This window comes from Chondrus crispus, genomic scaffold (genome assembly GCF_000350225.1).
Source record: "Chondrus crispus Stackhouse genomic scaffold, scaffold_152, whole genome shotgun sequence".
In the NCBI taxonomy this organism is placed as follows: Eukaryota; Rhodophyta; class Florideophyceae; order Gigartinales; family Gigartinaceae; genus Chondrus; species Chondrus crispus.
The window spans coordinates 1-25495 of record NW_005179019.1 but is presented as its reverse complement, the minus strand read 5'-3'; the positions used below and the strand labels follow the sequence as shown (position 1 = coordinate 25495).

General features: G+C 52.6%; 5 protein-coding genes across 5 annotated transcripts; 3 read left to right on the top strand and 2 right to left on the bottom strand.

The window, feature by feature from the left end:
• Positions 1–11554: 11554 nt before the first annotated feature.
• Positions 11555–12019, bottom strand: CHC_T00002713001 (hypothetical protein). Its single transcript, XM_005713780.1, has one exon. The coding sequence runs from the start codon at positions 12017–12019 to the stop codon at positions 11555–11557; it is 465 nt and encodes a 154-aa protein (XP_005713837.1).
• Positions 12020–12059: 40 nt separating this feature from the next.
• On the bottom strand, positions 12060–12797 carry CHC_T00008542001 (Sel1-repeat containing protein). Its single transcript, XM_005713779.1, has one exon. The coding sequence runs from the start codon at positions 12795–12797 to the stop codon at positions 12060–12062; it is 738 nt and encodes a 245-aa protein (XP_005713836.1).
• A 6144-nt stretch (positions 12798–18941) lies between these two features.
• Positions 18942–19271, top strand: CHC_T00002712001 (hypothetical protein). The gene has a single exon (XM_005713778.1). The coding sequence runs from the start codon at positions 18942–18944 to the stop codon at positions 19269–19271; it is 330 nt and encodes a 109-aa protein (XP_005713835.1).
• Positions 19272–19530: 259 nt separating this feature from the next.
• On the top strand, positions 19531–20055 carry CHC_T00002711001 (hypothetical protein). Its single transcript, XM_005713777.1, has one exon. It carries the CDS (start codon positions 19531–19533, stop codon positions 20053–20055), a length of 525 nt encoding a protein of 174 aa, XP_005713834.1.
• A 569-nt stretch (positions 20056–20624) lies between these two features.
• CHC_T00002710001 (hypothetical protein) lies at positions 20625–20954 on the top strand. The gene has a single exon (XM_005713776.1). The coding sequence runs from the start codon at positions 20625–20627 to the stop codon at positions 20952–20954; it is 330 nt and encodes a 109-aa protein (XP_005713833.1).
• Positions 20955–25495: the final 4541 nt, after the last annotated feature.

The following is a 25495-nucleotide window of genomic DNA, read 5'->3' as shown; positions in this document are numbered from 1 at the left end:
CACCCCATCCCATCAGCTTCCTCTCCAACTGAAGCAAGATCCGAACACAGACTTTCAGCAAGCTCGAATCTCACATTTGCATTTACCAACATGATTCGTACAGCAACATTTTTCCTTTTGGCCCTTCTGGCCCTGTCTGCAGTCGCTTTCGCCGTGGACGAGATTCCCATGGAAGGCGATCTCACCGAGCAGAATGATATTGAAGAAGACATGGATATGGCGGAACGTTCTTCGTATTACTGCCCTAAAAAATGCTACGGGTCCTATAAGACTGCCTGGAAGTACTGCCACTTGTACTCGTACTGCAAAGTTGCATATGGTTGCAAATACTACCACTACCACAAGTACTTCAAGGGGTACTTCTGCAAGTACAAATATTAAGGAGGCCACTACCCCAAGTGCCACAAGAAGAAGCCGTACTATCACTAGAAGGGTTTCCTTTCTGGTAGTGAACTTCTTCTTAGGCTATCTGTCCGTCGTCAGCACTGGTTGAAGCTGAAGTTGAGAAGTGTCTCATTGGAAGTGAGAATCCCCTTTCTGAAGCGTGGACGCTTGGAGAATAGCTATGAAGAGTGTATTCGCTTCTGGTGAGTTTGATCTTTGAGATCGAGCGTCGCTGTAGTCTGCAATAAAAAAAGTTGCTAAAACCTCTGATTGCCTGCCGCTCATCATCTGTGTGTTCGTTTATGTTCGGGTGGACAAAAACTAGATATAGTTTCATATACAGTGTGAAAAGAGATTATGCAATGGCTTTGGTGCAAGCATGTATCGAATCAGTTAATTTCGGCGAGGTTACGCGGGTGTCTCGAGGGACCAAAGCAATTGCGAGATGACGATATGAAGTTTTATACACTCCCATCGTACGATTACATCGCAAAGAGAGACCACGGCCCCATGTCGTAGAGCTTCTTGCGGTGTACTACATGGCAGCATTGACAGCTCGGTGCCAAGGCCTAGACCTATCCGAAAAAGTGTACTGTACGGTGGTACGGAGGTAATATGCACGGTCACAGTCCTTTCTGAGAAACGAAACGCAAAGCGTAACTACGTTTGCAAGACACTTTGCCGTATTTCACGGATAGGCAACAGTGTACATATTTGAGAGGTTCGGCCTTTACCAAGTGACAGGGCCCCAAATTCTTTTAGAGCGGAAAGACTCTACATCTCAAATTAAAAGTAATTGCACAGCTATGGGCGAGTAGCACACACCAGGCTGCTTTCGGTGCTCGCTAGAAGCGTTCCCGACAAGAAAGATACATCACTTGCACGACAGGGGCGGTCACAGTCCGGGACGTCTGTGAAGCAAGATTCCCAAGAATCAGAACCGCACAAAGTTGCATGGGAATAGAGGCGTCTCTGTCTGGAGCGCAAGTATTAGGGGATTGCAATTTAGGTTCGTAATAGCCACCGGACTACTCAACCCTGCATCAATTACCCACCCCATCTCCATGATCTATTCGCAAACCTGTTAATCTACCCGCTGACAGGGCGGAGAGAGCCACAGAGCGATGCTCTCGCGTAGGAAAAATTTTCCCCCGGATTTCAAAAATGTCCTACGTTTGTCTCTCGCGAGAATCAGCACCCAAATCTCCAGTCACCAGATATCCCGCAAGGAGCTCGACCCAGTCGTCCTCACACCCAACATCACCTGTGATCCCTCTTCGAACATCCCACACTCGCTCGGCCCTATCCTTTAACCGAGATGTCACATGTCATCCGTCCGCGCCCATTGCAACGCTATTTACAGTACTCTCGACGTATCGCTCATTGCGCCAGTCGACTTATGCCCTAGCCTCCACGTCCCATACTCGCACGCTATTGCTACGCGATCCAGATGCCGTACGACTTCCGTCTCCATCCATCGCAACGATGAAAATTCCATGGGTGTGTGCGCACATTGTGTTACTGTATCGACTAATGCTCCCGTCTCCACGTCTCGCATTCGAACGCTCTTGTCACGCGATTCAGACGCCGCACGACTTCTCTTCAAATTAAGCGCAATGCTACCCACCCCCGACTCATGACCATGGAGACTGCCGATCTAGTTCCGCAACAAACAAAAGAGAGTTAGAGAAAGGCTAAATTTAAGTTTACTCGGGCTACCAGACCACGCTCACCCTTGTAGATCCCGGCTTACGCCGAGACCACGTAGTGGTCATTAGTTTCGTCCGAGACCGCCCCTCCATCGTCACACCCATTAGGTCCTGCCGCCGCTGTGGCGGCAGGGCCGCCAACGTCGGAACCTCGGCAGGCCACCGAGGGGTGAGCACAGCAGAGAACGACTCTTGACTATGCTATATATCGACAACCCGGAAGGCGCCGAGGTCACAGAGCGGCCGTCGCCGCCTGCCTAAATATTGCACCTAAGTGCCAATTGTATGCCAGTATCCTTAGTATCCTTCCCCTCTCATACGTCAACAATCGCCACATCGACAGAGACTCCTCCAAATTCCTCTTCCGATAAACTCCAAAGCGTTACCGGCTCATATCCATGTTTCACTGGCGCATGGCTGTTCCTCTCACAGTCAGACTGCTCCTGGCCCTCGCGAAATGGGGCTTTTCTCTGGTAGAGAAAAGCCCCATTTCACGAGGGCATCCGGAGCCGCGATTTCGGGTTGTTTTTTCATTTTTGCTTTTTGCTTGTTTATTCATGCAGAAACTGAGAAACTTGATGATTCTTCATGAAGAAACGACTTTAGACAATGGGAGACACTGCATGGAGATGGGCTACAGGGACCCTAGGAAGGCATGGGGGATCTCGATTTCGATGGTTGATCGCGATTATCGGTGGGTCGCCTGAAGAAGGCCGAAGTGGTGATTTTTTCATTTTGCAGCATTATCTGGCAGTTTTTGCGCGCAATTGCGCGCAAAAACATGATTTAATGAAATCGCGGATCCAGAGTGTGTAGTACACACCTTGGATGTTAGCTCGAATGCGTGATCCACCACATGCCTCCAAACTTTGTACTTTTTTCCCAGTTCCAGCAAGGCTCCCTGAATCCCGAACTTTCATTCAAAGCAGCTCTACAACCAAGCAATTTTCGTCCCTGTCCGGAGATTGCGTAAAACTGTACTGTTCTGCCGTTCGCTCAATCAATTGGCGCACTACTCTCTTTGAAGTCTATTCGTGACCTCCAAATTCAAAGAAAGGTGGTACTGTAGTCTCGTATTGAGACTGGTTGAGGTGAGATTGCCCTCGCAAGGCACCTAAGTCGTGCGCCGGATAATATGAGCTTCATGTTTGCTCTGGGGAGAGGTGAGCCTCTGCACTGCATGAATATGTACACAGTCCAAAGTTAAAGTTAGTCATGGCTGTACAGTACACCGGGGACGGTATTTAGTGTCAGCGCTAAATTAGTGTCACCACGTAAATAGTGTCACTGACACTAATACATGTCAGAGCCCGGGACGACGACGGATCAATCCAGACATAGAACAATCCTTCCTTTGAGCCGGACCCATCTCACTGCCGGTCCGGAGGGATGGTAGTGGTATGCGATTCGTTCGGTTCGTTTCGGGAGCACTAATTTGTGCGCGGGAGTGGAGATACGCAGGCATTCATTACTGAAAAGCGTTTTGTACCAAGAACAGGTCAACTGGTCGGTCTTTGGTCTGGTGTATAGGAAAAGGTTGGGCGATGCAGAGTTGTAACAAGGGGCATCTGCGATAAGGAAAGAGGAGGGGGGGCCAGCGTCAGGACTTGTGATTAGAGGCAGGCATGTGAGGTTTTGGTAGGACGAAAAGAAATGCTGTAGGCTCTAATGGGATCTAACTTACACTATTCATTGTTACGTTTGACAATATCAGTGACAGTAATACCGTTTTCACTGAAATAGTGTAAGTACGGAAATAGTATCACTGACATTAATATATGTTTAGGGGTCGATATTTCCATCACGGAAAAGGTATCAGTGACACTAAATACCGTCCCCGGGTGTACCCGAAAAATTACAGTAACCTACTCTAGCAGCACTTTTGCTGTAATAGTGACAGTGTTTTCGAAAAGGGCCAGAGATCAATCATCACTACTGTAGAGTGTCTACCCGACTACGGTAAGCGTTATCATAACATAGAAATCTCGGAATTTTATTTCATTTCAACTTTGATGTCTACGGTTTCTATTTTTCTTTGGTGGAATTACTTGTTTTAAATTTTTTCTAAAGTTAGAACCGAATAAAAAACCCCATCGCATTGTTTCTATGCTACTGGTATAAAATTAGTTTAAAGAAAAATGCGTACTGTATGCCGACTTCCCTTTTGAACAGCTTTTTGTGCGTCGAGTTGGTATTCGCTAGAATCGACAACCAAATGCTTTATCTGTGGTTATGGCCTTCCGGTTTCAAAAAACAGAAGTGAAATCCCGCGTCGGGTTGTCTAGAAAAATAAAATAAGTTGTGTCCTCATGTGAGGACTAACGGTTCGATAGACACTAGTGTCTAGCCGACAAGTGACCTCAATTGAGGCCGTTTGACCTCATATGCGGTCACTTATATGAGGTCAAATGATCAACGACTTGGCTTTCACTAGTGTCTATCGACACTAGTGAAAGCCAAGTCGTTGATGCATATAAGGTGTTCAAAAGAAAAAGTCTACTGATGTCAGCAGACAACAGCAAGCATTTTTCTTTAAGCTCAATATACACCAGAACATAGAAACATTGCGTTGAGGGCCTTCTATTCGGTTCTAACATAATTGTTTATGGTATGATAGCGGATAGACACACAAGGATGCGCACATGACATTGGGAAATTTTTGATGTATTACTGTAATTTTTGTAAAACTTTTCGCCTGGTTTTCCGTCCTGGGCCCTTCCAGGGCGCTCGTGCGAAGACGTGCAGTGGTGCTGTGACTCGAGAGGCTGCGGGTCAAAGTCCGAACGGCCTTGCCGCCGCGTCGCTGTACTGCCGGACACATACGATACTAGCTAATGCCACAAATGATAAAGAGCTCGTTTGGAGTAAGAGGCCGGTCTACCTAAATAATGCACCTGAGTGCCAACTGTATTCCAATATCCTTAGTATCCTTCCCCTCTCAGACGTCCACAATCGCCACATCGACAGAGATTCCTCCAAATTCCTCTTTCGATAAACTCCAAATCGTTACCGGCTCATCTCCACATTTTGCTGGCGCACGGCTGTTCCTCTCACAGTCAGACTGCTCCTTGTCCTCGTGAAATGGGGCTTTTCTCTATACACTTTGGATGTTAGTTCGAATACATGATCCAATACATACCTCCAAACTTTGTACAGTACTTTTTTCCCGCAGTTCCAGCAAGGCTCCCTGAATCCCGAACTTTCGTTCAAAGCAGCTCTACAACCGAGCAATTTTCGTCCCTGTCCGGAGATTGCGTAAAACTGTACTGTTCTGCCGTTCTCTCAATCAATTGGCACCCACGCACTACTCTCTTTGAAGTCCATTCGTGACCTCCAAATTCAAAGAAAGGTAGTAGTCTCGTATTGAGACTGGTTGAGGTTGCCCTCGCAAGGCACCTAAGTCGTGCGCCGGATAATATGAGCTCTATGTTTATGTTCATGTGTTGCTCTGGGAAGAGGGGAGCCTCTGCACTGCATGAATACACAGTCCAAAGTTACAGTTAGTGCATGGCTGTACAGTACCCCAAAAAGAATTACAGTAACTTACTCTGGCAGCACTTTTGCCGTGTTGCATCAGTGTTTTCGAAAAAGGGCCAGAGATCATTCATCACTAGAGTGTCTATCCGACTAAGCGTTATCATAACATAGAAATCTCGGAATTTTATTTCATTTCAACTTTGATGTCTACGGTTTCTATTTTTCTTTGGTAGAATTTTTTTTCTAAAGTTAGAACCGAATAGAAAACCCCCGACGCATTGTTTCTATGCTACTGGTATAAAATTAGCTTAAAGAAAAATGCATACTGCATGCCGACTTCCCTTTTGAACAACTTTTTGTGCGTCGAGTTGGTTTTCGCTTGAATCGACAGGCAAATGCTTTACCAGTGGTTATGGCCTTCTGGTTTCAAAAAACAGAAGTGAAATCGCGACTTTTGTTGCCTAGAAAAAACAAAATAAGTTTTGTCCTCATATGAGGACTAACGGTCCGATAGACATTTGTGAAAGATGTTCAAAAGAAAAAGTCGGCTGACAGTAAGCATTTTTCTTTAAGCTCAATATACACCAGTAGCATAGAAACAACAGAGAGTTTTCGTCTAGACAATTCTGCGATGGGGTTTTTCTATTCGGTTCTAACTGACGGACCGCAAGGACAGACTGTCCGTATCACAGTCTGTCCCTGTAGACAACAGTATTTAGGAGACGCGACGGCGACGACGAGTAAAGACCGCCCCATGAGGATTACGATTCATCACTAACTTGAGAAAATTTTAAAACGAGCCAATAGTGGATTCTACTAAAGAAAAATAGAAACCGTGTACAGTACATCAAAGTTGAAAAGAATAATAATTTGAGATATGACCGTATGTTATGATAATGCTTAGTCGGATAGACACACTAGGTAGAATTGACAGCTACCCTTCCCAGTGGTGTAAATATGGGCAGAGGGTTAATTTTGGGCAAACACCAATACGCTTCGCGCGCTTTGTCAGAGTGCAAAGCGAAGTGCATGCGCGCGGGAAAGCGTTGACGGGAAAGCGCGGGCGCGCTTTCGCAGGTGCTGTCCGGTCTGCTGAAAGCTCTTGCACGGTTCTATAGAGGCGATCTTGATCCGAGACTGACTACCACTACAGTCCGAGCAGTCTCTCCAAACAATCTCTTCGATCCAGACTTCTCTCCAGGCAAGACTCAATGCCACCCTCGATGCGCAGGCAGACGCGCACCCTACTGTTGGCGGCCACGGGGCATGAGAAACGTGTGATTGCCAAGAAGCATGCGGTGGAGCACCTCAAGGCAGAAAAGACGCAGAGAGTCATTGGGAGCATGACGGGTTTGTCCAAGGGCTCTGTCTACATGCTGAAAAAAATGATGAAGGAGGAAAGGTGGGAAGAGCTGGCGTCGCAGTGTAACCTTGACACGTCGAAGAGAGCTGGATCTCCTACTGTTTTGACAACCAAAGAGGAACGCATGATAGTTGAGCGGCTCAAGTTTAGTGCGAAGAAGGGATTTGCCGTCGGTTACAAGCATCTGCGTGAGGTTATGGCGCAAGTCGCGAACGACGGACGTGAGAGGACGTGGGCAGACAACCACCCAATCAATGACTCCATTAGAGCCTTCCGTGCGCGCAATCGGGATCTCACATTCAGGAACTCGGAGAATAAAGAGGCAGTAAAGTTAAAGGGAGAGCGCGTCAATCACGTCGAGCCTTTCTTTTCTATTCTTGAGAGCGTCGAGCGCAAGCATCCTGGTATTCTCCAAGAGGGCCGGCGCATCTGGAACACTGATGAGACGTCTGTCACAGTCAGTTTTGGAGAGCGCATTAAGGTCTTTGGTCCTTCGAACACGCACCACGGGGGGTTACTCGCCTCCACGCTGAACGGCGGTGGCCAGCACATTACTGCCGTCATCGCGGTTTCTGCAGACGGCCTCGTGGCCCCTCCGTTCTTCATCATTTCTGGGAAGAAGATCATGCAAAAGTGGCTGGATCCTCTGGATCAGGTGTTTCTCGAGGCCGATTCGGACTGCCACATGTTTACTAAACCTGAATGGATGCCGGACGACGCCACTATCAAGGTCACTGAGAACGGCTCGATGGAAAAGGCTATTCTCCCAGCCTTCATCAAGCATCTGGATAACTTCGTGCGCAATTTCGCTGGTGTAAATGACATTTATCTACTCACGCTAGACGGCCACGGCTCTCGGAACGGCTACAAGTGGCTGGAGCTTTGTGAAGAAGTTGGATGTGAGATCGTCCAGTCTCCAGCCAATACATCGCACTTCCTCCAGCCATGTGATCAGATGGTGAATAAGAGGTTCAAAACGTCTCTGAGGATCCTCCGAGACAGATTCGCAGAGGTATGTATCATAGACGCGCGGTCTGTCAATTTCAGCTTGGCGTGCGCTGTATTCGCTCATCAAGCGATTTCGGAGTCGGACGTGCGCTCATCTTTTCTCACGTGCGGCCTGTTCCCGTTTCAACGCCACTTCGCTGATCGGTTCAGGACATCAGTGGAGCAGCTGCTCCTCTCCTCTGAGACAGCTGCTGGTCCTTCGAGCGGTGCGGGCTCTTCACGCAATGAAAGACCTTCGAGCGGCGTTGGTCTCGCAGTTGATGTACTGCAACGTCAACCTGATGCTGAGACAGAGTTTAAGATTGCAGCATTTATGGCCGAGGATGTGGCCAGTGCCGTCAAGATTCAGCGCATTCAAACTATGCTGGCAAACACCAACACTGTGAACAATATCCTCATGAACCGTATCTCCGCTCCGAAACCTATCCCGAGAGGTGAGAATGGTCACAAGAGGCCTGCGTTTGACAGTGGGGCGCCCGCGGACTGGCTCACAACAGCCGATCTGCTCAAGCGGCGCAAGGAGGCTGAGGCAGCCAAGATCGCCGAGGCCGCAGCGAAGGATCACCGCAAAGCTGCCGCTCTGCAGAGGCGCCGAGATGTCGCAGAGGCAAAACAGCTGCGTGCGGAAGAGAGGCGTGCGAAGGCACTCCGCAAGCTGCAGATGCGTGCAGGCATTGCACTGGCGGCTGTAGCCTCCGCGTCGATCACCGAGGAAGCTGCGAACGCCTTCTCTCCGGCGAACTCCGCGCTGTAGATTGCCACACAGCTCCCCGAAGTCTCTGAAAAGCACTGGAGGACGAGCAGACATGCCCGGGGGCACTCAGTTGCTCGAGCAATTCTAAAAGACGTTCATTAACGGCGTGCACACGAGCCTTCCGGTTGCAAATCTCAGGTGCCCAAAATTTGCCCGGGGCGATTTGAGCTCCCCTTTCGGAAGTTAGTCACTGATGTAAACGTTTCTCAGCCATTTACTGGTCGTTCCTCTTGGTTTTCATGCCTCTGGCTTCGCAAGACGCTTATCTTTTTATTGGTTGCGTCAGAACATCATACGGCCAAACTTTCTTTATTTGGGAGTAATTCGCGTACAAAGTGCCCATATTTACACCACTGGGAAGGGTACACACTAGGTAGAATTGACAGCTGTACACATGGCGCTCAGATGTGCCGCCTTCAAATCCAATTGCCCAGTCGACCTTTCCAACACCTGTGACTGTTTCGCGCATTGCGGACGCTGGCGTTAAGTGGGCTGCGACGGGAAACAAATGGCTGCAACACGAGCTCCCAGCTGCATGCCAACCACTGCGCTCGTGCGTATAGTGCTATCGCCTCTCATATCCCTAGCCCTTTGAAATCCCCCTGGTGTGATAATTGCAGCAACCTTGAGCGTGCGATAGCATTGGGCTGAGCATTCTCGTGACAAACCGGGGGTGGCGCCTGCATCGCGACAGCCAAAGTCTTCTTATAGCGAACAAAAATGCACACGCGCAGTGAGGCGCAGGCCCGGCACTCTACAAACGTCGAGGGCGGGAACGATCGTGCTCAACCTTATACCGCCATTGTCGCGGCCTGCGCTCGCTTATTGTTGCTACTTTTTTAGAAATCATTGAACCTTTCAAAGCGAACACAAACGCCATTCTCGCTAACGCTCTCCACACTGGACTTCAGAACATCTAGAGTTACATGCACTGTGGAACCCAGAGACGAGTACCCATACACTGGCATCTCTCCGCAAAATGTTTTTCGGCTCCTCATCTTACGCGAAAGTACGCTTCCCAGGCCCGTGACACTTCTCCTTCCAAGAAAAGAAAACAAAATTCTCGCTGCGACTACGACTGTGCAGACTGACATCACAGAGCTGAAAGACAATCAAAAAACGGAAACCCGTTGCAGCACATGGGGTTGCTCCAACGTGAAATCGAGAGGCTCGCTAGCTTCATATAAGTGCTCATTGAGCTGCAAAAAGACCTGACAAACCCAATGGACGTGCATAGGCACCAAGCCCTACGGGCACCTCGGTTAATACCCTGCTAACCATAATCTTCCGGAAACAGGCATCCTGCAGTACTGCAGCTCCTACGTGCGCACCGGGCGATGTTGATATGAAGCTGGAAAGCGCTCCGAATTCACTTTGGAGCGATCGAATGTCCTGCGACGACTTTCCGTGAATTTGTTGGTCTTTCAGCACAATGATACCTGCATGCAGAGTGATGTCCGCAGCGAGCAATTGGTTTGCCAGCGTTTTCTTTTCTTCATAGGCCCTTTGTCGCTCTGTGCGACATGCTGTGACACTGGTGGCTTACGAAGTCGGGCCTGTGAGCCCTAAGATAGCGAGTGAATCAGGCATGCTGCTCGAAAGCAGCATGGCCTGCTCAAAAATGGAAGGCGGCGATGAAAAGTGGGGCTCGGTATTCACCGCCGCGCCACAAAACCGTCCCCTTCGCTCACGCCCAACAGTGGGCAGCGGCGGGAGGGACATTGGGAATTTTTTGATGTAATACTGTAATGTTTTGTAAAACTTTTCGCCTGGTTTTCTGTCCAGGGCCCTCCCAGGGCGCTCGTGCGAAAACGTGCAGTGCTGTGGCTCGAGGCTGCAGGTCGAAGTCCGAACGGCCTTGCCGCTGCGTCGCTGTACACTACTGCCAGACACACAGTAAACTTCCCTCTACTTCGTAGTGTCACAAATGATAAAGAGCTCGTTTTTGGGTAAGAGGCCGGTGCGAGCCGGAGGACGGAGAGTTCACGATAATAGACGCGGACAGTCTCAAGCAAGAGGAAAAAGTGTCCACCATGTACAAATACGAGGGCCAGTCGACCTACTTACTCTTGTGCCTATTGGACCGTTGTCCTCATATGAGCCCGTTCTTTACCCTTTCTTCTAAACAGGTCATGTGTCTTGTCGCCAAGAAATGCATTCATTCAGTCTCTCCCCTCGCGACCGTGCTCAGATGGACGACTACGATGTTTCACTGTGGTTACAGCTGACAATTCTCGCTTCTAAGCACGTCCATTTCAATACGAATTTTTCATCTGAGGGGATAGTTCACCCTCAGTCTTGCACCTTCCATGGTTGACGCTCTTCAACTTGTCTTTTAATCGCCATGACACAGTTACCACAGTATACAGCATTCACTGAATGTCCAAACATATTATGTACTGTTGCTTTTCGAACGCACGCCATCGCTCCCCGCAACTTCAACAAATGTCCCATTCTTTTCGACAACTTGTACACTTCTCGTGCCTCTTTTAGGAATATGCATTCCATACTCATCCCACGAGCTGAAATATACGTCGACCGACTCCCCACACTCAATGTTTCCTTCTTCAATGCCGGAAAATGGGTGTGAGATGGCCCCGAACTACCAGTCGAGGAGTAACATGTTTTTGCTTTTTACCATCATATTCTTTGAATCCTATGTTTCGTCTTGCAAAGTCACCATGCGCGGTGCACATGGGCAGACTGTATCTATCTAGCTGTTTCGCCATGTCCACTAACGTTGGTATAAGTTGGACAAGGTAGGGCATTGCAGCTCCTAACCCTCTCGCAAATACGCATCAGCAAATAATGCTGATGAACAAGGGGTACACTTTGTACATTTTATCAGAACATTATGGGTTACCGAGCGGCACGAACAGCATGGGCTTTTCCGCGGAGGTCGTGAAAAACGATGAGTTCGTCCCTTGTGAGCTTGTGCGACGTCGTGGAGGCGACGTTTTGTGTACCGGATTTTATCCTCCGCAAGGTTGGGGGCGAGATGTTTCGCAATGTCGAGCTGCCGGAAGTGCGCCCCAAGGCTGAGACCACGCGAGGGCACAACGTGTGTGCGGTAGACCATGACGGGACGGGCTGGTGGACATCAAGTTTAGCCAAGGGTTTCGTAACGAGTTTTTTTGAGGGGGTGACCGGTTGTTGAGGAACGAAATGGAGCTTTGACGACAAGACAAGACACAAGACCTGTTTATGAGAAAGGGGAATGAACCGGGCTGGTGTACGTAAGAGGGGAAGCAGCGTGGGTCGTGTGCGTCGACTAACGCGCCAGTGTTGCTGCGTGACTTCATACAACACTTTCGAAGCAGCCATGGCGCAAGAGTCCCAGTGGTTCGTGTTCCGTGTCCCCCAGTTACGCCCGACTCAGCTTGACTCCCTCCCGCACCAGTTTCCCGAGAAGCTCCACCACTTCGTCTTCATTGCGCCCCGCCATGGCGTCCTGGAACAGCCTCGAGGCCCGCGTGGCATCCCTCGCAACCCCGTTCCCCCCGTCCCTCAGCAGGACTGCCATGCTCAACATAGCATCCCGATCTTGCCGCGTCTCGATCGCGCGCTCGTACAACCGCGCCGCGCGACCCGCGTTGCTCCGCACCCCGTCCGTGCCTCGCACTAGCATGTCGCCGAGCGCCACCATCGCCTCGACATCACCGTGCTCTTCAACCGCCCGCTCAAATAGCTTCACAGCCCGCGCCGCGTCCCGCCGCACCCCGTCCCCTCCGTCCCGCAATAGGCTCCCCAGGTAGCGCATAGCTTCGACATTCTGCCCTTTTTCGATGGCCCGCTCGTACAATTCTACAGCCCGAACCATGTCCGTATCCACCCCTCCCGGGCCATTGGATAGTAGCCAGCCTAGACCCACCATCGACCTGACATCATCGTGCACTTCAATCGCTCCCTGAAACAACTTTGCAGCCCGAGTTACATCCTGCACAACCTCGTCCCCTCCAGCCATCATGAGCGATGCCAGGTTGTGCATCGCCTTGCTGTCATCGCCTTTCTCGATCGCACGCTTGTAGAGATCAACAGCACGACCCACATTTCTCTCCACACCCTCCGCCCCGTTCTTCAGCAGGACTCCGAGGTTGTTCATTGCCATGACATCATCGTGCTCGTTGATTAAGTCCTCGTACAGCTCCACAGCCCTCGCTGAATTCCGTGCCACTCCGTCCCCTCCTTCCTTCATCAGGAGTGCAAGATTGTGCATAGCGTCGCCGTCATTGCCTCTCTCGATCGCACGCTCGTAGAGCTCCACAGCACGACCCACATTTCTCTCCACACCCTCCGCCCCGTTCTTCAGCAGGACTCCGAGGTTGACCATCGCATAGACATCATCGTGCTCGTTGATTAAGTCCTCGTACAGCTCCACAGCCCTCGCTGAATTCCGTGCAACTCCGCCCCCTCCCTCACTCAATACAACTGCTAGTTGGAACTTTGCGTAGGGATCTTGACATTCCTCGATCGCACGCTCGTAGAGCTCCACAGCACGACCCACATTTCTCTCCACTCCCTCCGCCCCGTTCTCCAGCAGGACTCCGAGGTTGTTCATCGAATTGACATGGCCGTGCTCGTTGATTAAGTCCTCGTACAGCTCCACAGCCCTCGCTGAATTCCGTGCAACTCCGTCCCCTCCCTCACTCAATACAACTGCTAGTTGGAACTTTGCGTAGGGATCTTGACATTTCTCAATCGCGCGCTTGTACAGCTCGACAGCCCGAAGCACGTTCTTCTCCACTCCCTCCGCCCCGTTCTCCAGCAGGACTCCGAGGTTGTTCATCGAATTGACATGGCCGTGCTCGTTGATTAAGTCCTCGTACAGCTCCACAGCCCTCGCTGAATTCCGTGCAACTCCGCCCCCTCCCTCACTCAATACAACTGCTAGGTGGAACTTTGCGTAGGGATCTTGACATTCCTCGATCGCACGCTCGTAGAGCTCCACAGCACGACCCACATTTCTCTCCACACCCTCCGCCCCGTTCTTCAGCAGGACTCCGAGGTTGACCATCGCATAGACATCATCGTGCTCGTTGATTAAGTCCTCGTACAGCTCCACAGCCCTCGCTGAATTCCGTGCAACTCCGCCCCCTCCCTCACTCAATACAACTGCTAGTTGGAACTTTGCGTAGGGATCTTGACATTCCTCGATCGCACGCTCGTAGAGCTCCACAGCACGACCCACATTTCTCTCCACTCCCTCCGCCCCGTTCTCCAGCAGGACTCCGAGGTTGTTCATCGAATTGACATGGCCGTGCTCGTTGATTAAGTCCTCGTACAGCTCCACAGCCCTCGCTGAATTCCGTGCAACTCCGTCCCCTCCCTCACTCAATACAACTGCTAGTTGGAACTTTGCGTAGGGATCTTGACATTTCTCAATCGCGCGCTTGTACAGCTCGACAGCCCGAAGCACGTTCTTCTCCACTCCCTCCGCCCCGTTCTTCAGCAGGACTCCGAGGTTGACCATCGCATAGACATCATCGTGCTCGTTGACTAAGTCCTCGTACAGCTCCACAGCCCTCGCTGAATTCCGTGCCACTCCGTCCCCTCCTTCCTTCATCAGGAGTGCAAGATTGCGCATAGCGTTGCCGTCGTTGCCTTTCTCGATCGCACGCTCGTAGAGCTCTACAGCACGACCCACATTTCTCTCCACTCCCTCTGCCCCGTTCTTCAGCAGGACTCCGAGGTTGACCATCGCATCGACATTATCGTGCTCGTTGATTAAGTCCTCGTACAGCTCCACAGCCCTCGCTGAATTCCGTGCCACTCCGTCCCCTCCTTCATGCATCAGGAGTGCAAGATTGTGCATAGCGTCGCAGTCATTGCCTTTCTCGATCGCACGCTCGTAGAGCTCTACAGCACGACCCACATTTCTCTCCACTCCCTCCGCCCCGTTCTCCAGCAGGATACCCAGGTCGACCATCGCATCGACATAATCGTGCTCTTCGACTAAGTCCTCATACAGCTGCACAGCCCCCGCTGAATTCTGTGCAACCCCGCCCCCTCCCTCACTTAATACAAATGCTAGGTTGCACCTAGCGCGGCAATCTTGACATTTCTCAATCGCGCGCTTGTACAGCTCGACAGCCCGAAGGACGTTCTTCTCGACTCCCTCCGCGCCGTCATTCAGCAGGACTCCGAGAGCGACCATCGCGCGGACGCTTTCATTTTTGTCGATCGCCTTTTCATATAACTCGCCAGCGCGTACTGCGTCCGTCTGGATTCCCTCCGCTCCATCTACGAGCAGGTTGCCCAGTTTGACCATGGCGTCGGAATCATGGTGCTCCTCAATCGCGCGTTCATACAACCCCATGGCGCGCTCTGCGTTGATCCCGACGCCTTCTGCGCCTTCTGCTAAGAGGTTGCCGAGGCCCACCATCGCCCCGACATGATCGTGCTCCTCAATCGCGCGCTCGTACAGCTTCACAGCTTCCGTTGCATCCTTCTCAACTTGGTCGCCTCCGTCCCTCATTTCGTTGGCTAGCTTGAACATGGCGTCACCGCCACTATCTTGCTCACGACCCGCGGGTCGGTTCAGCCCGACGGCTCTCATGGAGTTGTCTTCTGCGCTCTGCGGCGCTTCTGCTCGCAACTTGGTCATTGCTCCAGCAGACTTACGAACGGCACCGCCCTGATGAGCAAAAGCAGCCCCCAGCGCGGAACACCGGTTTAGGACTGGAGGCGTGTGAGTGGAGAAATTAGCAAAAGATTACAAAATTTTAGATGTGCTAGATTTTATGATTTTTTAGATTTGATGGTGGGCGTTTCTGGAAGCGCGCGCCGTGAGAAATAAAAAGGTGCTGGAGGCTGCCTCGCAGGCGGCCGGGGGGACAGCACACAACTCCCCGGTCCCTACCCAACATGTGGTGTACGATATTACCCCTGGGGTAATTTACGCCTGGCGGAATTCCGCAACTATTCTGGAAAGGTACTGTAAAGAAAGAAGTATGATACATTGCAGAATTCTGCAACGTTTTGGTTCATAGATTTTTAATTTGAGTTAATTTAATTTACGCTACCACTCCAATACTGTAAGAGCATCCCCACCGGTCGGAGAATAAATGAGCAAAGAGCTAAATATTTTCAACACTTGTCATTCAAATACTGGTGCGCATGCCCAGGTGCATTTGTTCACATTTGGCATTTTAGCTCCGACATCAACACACTCCACCGGTGTTGCCAGAGCTAAATGCAGAAACGCACTCAAATGGAGCAGTCTTCATTGGAGGAACAGTTAAATCCTCTGGATTTCGGCTGGTCTGCACCGGCCATTATTGTGATGGGAACGAGGCTCGAGATGGAATAGGCAATGATTGGGTGGGTTGGTGGGAGCATGTTCTGCACCTGGGAGAGCGGTGTGCGAAAGGGAGCGCATAAACAGGGTGGTGGTTGGGCAAGATCGCATGTACCTTGCGATCGATGCAGAAGGAGAGGCGCAGGTTGGAGGGGGAGGCGCGGCAATACGCGAGCGACGCGAGCGAAACATGTAGGAGAACGGGAAGTACTATACGAGCAGATTCCCGCCACCAGAAAACCAATAACTGCTTCGCACTTGTGTCATGGAATTTTTGGCTCTGGGCTATTTTCGAGGTGTGAAACCGACCGATTTGCACCCTGGAAATACCCCCGGGCTAAATAATTTTAGCTTTTGACTCCTCGGTGGAGCGGATTCACCAGGTGTAAAAGCTAAAATTTTACCTTTCAACTCTTTGCTCATGCCGGTGGGGATGCTCTAACCCGGGAGTATTACGAGTTTGTGTGAAGGGGATTTAGGGGTGGCAGGGCAAAGCGCAAGCGGAAGACAGTGTAAACGGCAGACGAAGTCGCAAGCAAAGCGGGATAAACTGTACGAGGGCGACTGCTCTGCCGGAAACTGTTGTAAACTCTGCCACCTTTCAAAACTGTAGGGCCTAAACATGAAGGCCTGACCACTGTGTTTTCCCAACCGTCCACCTCCCTCCGCCGTCTGAAGCGCGACGCGGACGGGCGGGCCGGCGGGAGTGCCGTGGGGATGTGAGACAAGGGATTCGGTATATGGGGGATGGGGGATGGGAGGATGTGAGTTAGTTGAATAGAAGGGTAGGGGGTAAAGGAGGGGGGTGGGGAATCGGCCGATGATGGCCAAGAGTCTCTGGTGCCCATGTTTGTGCCATACACTTCGAGCAGCAGCAGCAGCCGATGAAAGGCGGCGAAGCGAGGGTAGTGAGCAGAGAACTTATGGTGTGCGGGGGCGTGCCGGCGGACGAGGACGAGGGCGTCAGCCGGGGGGCTGTGGCGGAGGCCGCGCTCGAGGCGGCGCAGCAGGGCGTAGAATCGTCGTTGGGGGCGGCGATGGGGCGTCACAGGTGCATGACGCACATGGCGTCGTCCAGCGGGAGGCCGTCCGTGATCATAACGCAAGCGAGGGCGGCAGTGACGCTGCGCAAGATGCCCTGGGTGCAGGGGATGACAGCGGCGGTGCCGGTGCGGCGGGCGCGGTCGACGAAGGCCAGGATGGGGCGGGAAGCAGGCGGACAAGGCCAGGGCGGCCAAGCCGTGGATGCTACCGCCTTCTAACTCACCCTTAAGAGCCGCGGATGCCCGCACCATCTTCGCACTCTCAACTGTGCCATGGCGACCAAAGCCCCTCCCAGCCCAGACACCTCCACTCCAGAGGTTTGTCCTTGTAAAGCGACGAGGCGGGCATAGAGTGCGAAGAGCGGCGCTTTGCGAAAGACCTAGAACAGCGGGAGAGGGATAGAGAAGAGCGGCGCAAGGAACGAGAAGAGGCCAACAACCTGAAGCTTGAAACATTCAAGCTTATGATGGAGTCGTTCAAACAGCGCAAGAAAACACGCTGACGGCTTCCGCCCCTTAGCCCCCTACACACTCCCAATGCCCCTTCCTTAAAGTTAAAGTACGACACCGCCCACACTCCCCACCGCATTCCCCTTCTCCTCCCTGCTTACCGAACCCACTCGTCCGCCTCCAACCCCTTCCTCCGCTTCCCAGCCCCCCGCGCCACCCCCGCCCTTACCTGGCTGCTCCTGACACCCGCGCCCTCACGCGCGTGCTACCCTACACGCGCCTCGTCTACGAGGACCTTCTCAAGTCCTCACAGCCCCGCTCCTAGATAGACCGCCAACAGCCTTGCGCCCCCAACCTCGCACTATCTTCCGCATGTGCCCCCTCCACCCGCGGGGCCAAACGCAACCGCAATCACCATCCCCGACTCCAACCTCCCTCCCAACCTCCCTCCCAACCTCCCTCCCAACCTTGGTGACGCTGAGTTGCAGAATTCTGCAATACTGTAATTCCAGTTTCGGTTTCTTTGCATTTTAGTTGCAGAATTGCGGTGGCGTAATAACCTCCATTGGAGGACTCCGAAAATCACAAATATCTCTAATCTCGGGGCAACTGAGATTATTGCCCCCGGGGGGTCGCCCCCGCGACGCAACTTGATGAATGTGTGCACGACTTTATGACAAGGGCGAGTGAGCCGCGGACGATAGCCACCCCTCGACAGCCACGTACTGTATCGTTCTGCTCGTAGCTCCCTGCCTGTGCCTCCTTTATTGGTGCACATACTGTACCGGTACCGTTAATGTACAAACCGTCAAAGAGGGCACACCTCTCGCGCGCAGCCTGGAAGCACTAATCCCCCCCTTCCCCCCACCTGTCTCATCATTCGTTCAGGCCCTACACCCACCGATACTAGCGCGTTGATCGACGTGCACAATCCCCTCGGCTCTTTGCCCCCTTTTACGAGCAGGTCGTGAGCACAAAAGGCAAAAGCGCACAAGACTGCTGAGAGACAGCGATGTCCTTTCAATTGTCGAGTGGGACACGGCGGTGGGCGAGGGCGGCGGGGAGGGCTCTGATGGTGGGACACGGGCTGGGCCGGCGGCGGCGGGTCAGGCGGGCAAAGGCGAAGGGGCAGTGGCGTGCGTGAATAAGGCGGCGACGGCGGGGAAAGCGGCGCGCGTGGCGGTGCGGAGGGCGAGTTCGGCGCGGAACCGGCCGAGCGCGAGGCAGAACCGCGAGAGGAGAAAGTTGCGGGAGGCGCGGAAGACAACGTGGATGCGAGGGGTGGAGCGCGAGAACGAGCGGCTGGTGCGGCGGACGAGGGCGCTCGTGGAGAGGGTGCAGGTGCAGGTGCTGGTGGGGGTGGCGAGGCGGCGCGGGAGGCGGACGGGAGGCGGGAGATGTGAGAGAGAGTACGTAGCGGGAACAAGGGCGTGGCGGAATGTTACTTGCACCCCTTATGAATTACAGTAACAGCGAGGATGCAGTGAGAGTACAGCGAGGATTGTTTTCTGCGGAAACGTGTGACACGTGTTCCAGCAGAGTTGCAGCTGCCACTGTTGAAACAAGAAACTCACAAAACCTCTTTTCTTCGTCGTCTTTACTCTCGCTCCTACTTATCCGTCTCGCTGCTGGCTGTAATCGGACAGCCTATCGTGGTCGGTGTGTTACTGGGGGCCGCTTGTATTACCTGTGCCGGCCAGGACACTTTCCCTTTTACCCAGTGCTTATCTGTCACATGGTAACCGATGTCCCTTGCAGAGACGGTGTTCTTCATTGGATCGAGTGACGACGCCGACGTTCCATAAAGGGAGAGGGAAGGACGTTGTCGGATGGCAGAAACTTGGCAGGCCGCTGCTTGGCACGAAGGAGGGGCACGAAGGAGGAGGGGAACGGCAGCGAAACAATGTCTCGAGATAAACCGATTCTCAATGCCGTCACAACTCTCGATCGGGGCCGCTCTGCAACTTCTTACTTCGTATGTCACATTGCCATAGCGAACTGCGCCTTTCGCAACGCGCTTGCGCTCTTCTTTTCGCAAGACATCCATGTGCGCCCCTTGCAATGCTCGATGTGCTTTTCACCCAACACGCGCTCCTATTCCCTGCCATAGCTCCCAACCAACATCTTTCCTCTCTCCGTTCTCCCGACGCCTTTCTCTCCTCGCAAACCCCATTCGCGGTCTTACAACGGCGTCTTATTCGGCTCCCCCGGCAACCTCGGAAACGCCCGTGGCGTTGCCTCCACTTTTCTTACGGCCACAATACACTTGTTCCTTCCGTCAACCTTCCGCCTGTTCCCCCTGTACCTGCATCCACTCCCACGGCCACGCCTCGCGCACACCTTCCAACTTCCCGCCCAGCCTTCTGATGGCCTCTTTCGCAGCGGCGATCTCCTCAGAGCCCGCGCCCACGCTCTTCTGCGCGAATAACGCGCCCCCCACCTTTGCCAGCGGCACGCACAGTTCGCAGCAACGCGCGTTTCAGCCAACGACCGTGCCACAACCGCGTCATACCGCCCCCGATGCATCTTACTCTGCCCAACCTCCTCTGCCCTCCCCCACACCGACGTGACGTTGCGCAGGGCCAGCTCGCGCTCCACGATGTCGTGGAAGCGCGTCTTCTTACGCGCGGCCTCGAGCAGCGTGACGTCCTACTGCGGCCTCGCGATGGCCAGGACGACCCCGGGAACCCCGCGCCCGCGCCGACATCAACGACGCGCAGCCCGGTTGCAGCGGCCGCGGCCTCCGCGTCCAGCGCCGGTAGCAGGCTCAGCGCGTCCACAACGTGCTTAAGCCCACGGCATCGCGCGTGCGGATCGCCGTGAGGTTGTACCGCTTGCTCTCGCTCAGCAGCAGATCCGTGAGCCGCACGGGCCGCACGAGCTTGTGGAGCCGCGCCACGTCCAGGCCCGGCGAGTGGGCGGCGCGTCGCAGCACTGCTTGCGCGCGGGCGATATTCTGCTGCGTCGCGCAGCGCCACGCGCAGCAGCGGCCGCGCCCCGGTATGCGGATCGCAGCACGTGACTCGCGCGCCCTGTCGGCGGCGAGACGGCGATGGCGATACGGCAAGCGGTGAGCCACGGAGTCATGCAGACGGAGCTGTTGGAGGCCGACTGAGGGGTGGGCTAAACTGTGCGACCGATGGATTCGGGTAAGGGGGTAAGGAAAGTCGGCTACTCTGCCTTTAATGGAAACAGAGTATCGCTAGCGTACAGGTGGGTGTTTTCGATTAACATCGAGTCGACGTTCGCCACTGGTGTCGGAGACTCGCGCGCAACTCTGCCGTCCCGCTCCGTCCTCCTTTTCCCCTGTCTTCCTCTCCAGCTAAAGGAGAAGGCCATCGAGGCGATGACGAAACGCACTACTGTACACGTGTTACTGTTGTCATATACATTAATAATATCCAAAAATATCAAAAATATGCAGTACAGTGATTCCTTGATAAAAGAAAGAGAAGAAATTCTCCAATAAGAAATTTCCTCGCATTAAGAAACTTCGAGGAATCCACAACCACAAACCCCTCTGAACTGTGTTCCGTAAATCACTGGTCAAAATACAAGGCATGGGCCCTTTGAGCGACGCAAGCGCAGTTTCAGAGGACCTGTTGATGTCAGCTTGGATGTACAGGTGTAGATGATTGGGTGCATCCAGGAATACACTAGAGTTCCAGATGCCCAGATCCTTGCGCTGTAATACAGCGCTAATACAGGCTTTGTTGTGTTTGTGTTAGCAGTGTGCTTTGTCCCCAAATATATGTATTTGAGCCTACTTTGTATAGTGCCATCCCCCCAATAGTGCCATAGCTAGAGGTATGTCACGCTATAGCACTATATCGTAGGAGGCACTGTACTAGAATATCCGCACTCGAGGCCGGTGGACAACCCACACTTATCTACTCCCACGAGCCCCCCCCCTCCGTGTTTGCCTCCCGGCAGACTCTCCTGTGCGGCGTGATACGCCAGCCCGTTCCCACGCTCTGGACTCGAGAGAGTTGCTGCAATGCTTGTTTTCGACCAGGACAACGCAACAATTCCTCGCATCGTCACTTATTATGAACTATTTCATCTTTGGACCACACGTTACTTGTTGGGGCTTCGGCGCATCTACGAACGTCCCCTTCCTTGCCTACACTGACGATTTCCTCCAGAGCCTTCCTTCTCTCTCCACAGCCAGCAGTCGCTCCCGTAAATCCCATCTACCCCACCTTGACCGTGTTATTTCTCGCAAGTATCCCTTCACTTCACGGTACACGATTGACAAAGACGAGTCATTACAGTGAGCTCTCGTCTCTGCAAGTAAACACACCCAGACTTTCACATCAAAACCTCCTAGATTCTTTCCAAGTCACTCGCACACCTCGCTTTCTTTGCCAATATGGCCTTCGACCATCTCGCTGACAACACCATCATCGTCCTGTTGGCCTACACCGCCGCCTTCCTCCCGTGGACTGCTCTCACCACCTTTGACTTTATCTCTGCCAAATGGCGCAGGGTACGTGACGTTCGTATCGCCGGCTACGTCAACCTTGTTCTCGCGCTAGTCCCGGCAATCTACATACTGTTTTACATGGTCGTGCAATCCAATGTCGATCAAAAGGAGATGTTCACTGCGCTGGTCGCTATGCTGTTTGCGTTGCTGCACGTTGTGCGGACGTTATGGGGACTGTGGCAGTTGCAGCTATTTGTCAAGTGGGCTGTCAAGAGCATTAAGTCGTTGCGGGCCCTTGGGATTGAATATGAGCTCAACACGGGCGCCCGTACTGGCTATGATGGGAAGAAGCAAACCCAGAATGGCGAAGAAAGAGAACAGGAAACCACGAATATCGGTACTACGCAGGAGCCCGGAAATACCGACGACAAGGAAAAAGTGCATTCTGTGGCTGAAATTGTAGATGAACTATGGGTGAGCGATGAACTGATTGAGAACCGTGTGTCCCATGGGAATGCTCGGTGCTACATAGTGTTTGACAAGATTGAGTTTAGAATAGATCCAAAGAGAAGAAACGTGTTTCGTCAACGCATCGTGCTTCTGTTACAGGCGCTCTCGATACCATTTCGGTATGTGTATGGAATAGTGCAGAAATGGCTTGGGAATGGGTCTATACCCTGCTTTGTCCAGGTACCGCACGAGCCAGAGGATGTGTGGCTGCGATGGTGCGTGGCGTTTGCGGCGCAGGGGTTGAACAAGTGGATAACGGAGTTCACCGTTGCGCCGGAAGTCGATGATGAGGATGGGGCGATAAATAACTTGGAGCGGTACGAAAGACGACGAGAACACCTGGCTGGGCGCGTGCTGGCGACGGCCGGAATACAATTGTGGCTGGGGAGTTGTTTGCCGCTGGGTGAAGGCAAGTCGCTTTTGTCAAAAGAGGGCTTGTTGCGACGAGCGATGACGAGTGGACGTGGAATGCCGTTCGATGCAGTGCAGAGGAATGCGGTCTTGCGGCCTGGAAAGGGGTACAAGGCCTATGAGAGAAAACTAAATCGATTCATTAGTGGAATTCCGGTGGAGTTTGAAGAACAAGTGGAAGAGTTGGACATCGAGAGAGTGGAGTGGCTTGCGATTTTGCTGTACATAGGAGAAGAACAGATTGGCAACGGAAGTGCGAGCAGAGATTCTCGTAGATCTGAGGAGTATGAGAAACTGGAGCATGACGATTTAGCGATTGAAAATATGCGAGCACAGCTGGGTATGGGCAACAGAACTTCAGGAGTGGATGCAGCGGAAAGAAGGAGTGCTAGCATATGCGGATTTCCGATGCCAGAACGATACTTTCATGAAGTATCCAAGGAGAATAGACTGGTGACCAAGGTCGGGGAGCTTGTCGACTGCTGGTTAGCGCTTATGGCGGGAGTGCAAATGCAATTCCTGGTGAGTAAAGACGAAGAATGGCTAGGACGTTGTCTGGGTCAAGTCGAACATGACCAAGAGACTGTGGTGAGCGTAGAAGGCGTGGAGATGGGAGGGATGGAAAAGAGGGGGAGCAGCCTCTTCATGAGACATGTTCGAATTGAAGAAGCGATGCAAGCATTCCAGTTTGGAGTCGTGGGTCAAGAGTTTGAGCAGTTGGAGCAGACATTGACGTTTATGGGATATTCGCTGGAGAGCGTGCGTACGAGACTGGGAAGGTGGGTGAAAGCGAACACGGACTCGCAGAGTGGGGCGTGGAGGCCTTTGATGTTTCAAGCGGGGGAGTTGATATCGGGGTGGACGGAGGTTGGGCGTGTATCGAATGATGTGTCACGTACCCTGCGGCAGAGAGAAGGGAATGCAGTACTGAGGGATCGGGCGGTGCAGTGTCGTGTAGTGTGGGAGTTGCAATGTGTTTTGAGGGAAAGGGTATCGGGAATGGAAGGGAGCCCGAGCAGTATGGTAGCGGTGGCGCTTTGCATGGTCAGTTTTCCGTCGCTGGTTGTGATGAATACAGAAGAAGCGAGCGAGGAAATCAGTGACACGGATGTGCGGTCAAGCGAGGCAGGGGGGGTGGCAATCTCGGAAAATCGAGATAGTGTGTCAGTATCATTCGGGAATGAGCAAAGAGGTGGGGATGCGGAAGAAGAGAGGAAGAAACGGAGCGAAGAAATGTTTGTGATAGTGCCGATTTGTGGGCCTCAGAGAATGAGGCTTCAGGTACAAGTGGGCGACGATGACGATTGGAGCAATAGAGGTGGAGCGGGCGATAGAGGATGCAAAGTGAGAGTACGGTTGTGCCGGGGGGCGACATCGCGAGATGAGCGGTTTGAGTGGGGATGGTGGCGGGAGGCAGCGTTGGGACGTATGGAGGGATTGAGGCGATGGCAGAAGAATCATGGTATGTGTTCGCCAGACTTGCATGCTGGGCACCGGAATATGACGTCAGGCATCGTGAGTGTAAAGCCAAGAGCACACAAAACGGGGACAGAGGTTGAGATGTGGTCGGGATGGGAACCGTTTCGAAGCCAGCAATGCAGATTTGAGCTAGAAGGGGACAAAGTTCTTGCGAAATTTGAAGTGAGCATGCGACACGGTGATCTCGTTGTTACAAAGAAAAACATTACGACATCCCACACCCAAGCCGTCGGGGAGAGAAGCTTCACGGTGTACGAAGACAATGACCGCGAGGCCTTACAAGACGGATGTTTGATAGTAGGAGAAGCACTGGATGATAAGTCGCCAGGTTGCTTGAGCTCAGTCAGGGCTGGAGCATATGAAGATGAAGAGTTTGCGAAGAACCTGCCAGCAAAAGGCGAAAACGTTATTGGGGAAGAGTTGGGCCAGGTCCGAAGAGACATTTTTCTGTTGAAGGTTGCTGCACTGGAGCATGGTGATATGAACGCGTTGCAGAGATGCGTGAAGCTCCTCACCGACTCGAGTGAGGAGATGACAGAACACATGATATTGACGAACAGGCGACGAGCTGGAGAATTGGTGCTAGCTTTTTTCCACAGTGTTTTTGTGAGCAGAACGGGGAGTTGCGGGGTCAAGGGTGGTGGAAGAGAGTTTGAAGCGTTGTTTTCATTATTGCAGGAGCTTGTGGAGAAATCGGCTTTTGACAACTATGTCGTGGATGTGGTTCTGGATTTTCTGAAATGCGCAGTAGATCTGAGTATACCTGAGGATGTACGAAGCTGCCTCGTATGGATGCGAAGGTTGATAGCAAGATCACTGAGATTGGATCAGTTGGATTGTCTTTGTCGTAGTTTTGAAGAAATAATTGGAGCGGAACGAGGGCAAGGAGTGGCTATCCGTCGAAAGCAGTTGCTCTTCACGGACAGTGAGGTGACCGAGTACGACGTGTGTACTGTTAACATTTTAGAAAAGACTCTTCTGGAACGCAAGATTGAGGAGCATGATGATGTCGGGGCGATGAACAAGCTAGGACTGATGGTGGAGGAGGGCGCAGAAGGGGTAGAAGCCGATGCGGTACGCGCAATGGAGCTTTATGAGCTTGCAATATCGAAGGGCAGGAACGGCATTGCGATGTACAACCTAGGTTGTTTGTTGGAGACCGGAGGGGAGGGGGTCGAGAAGGA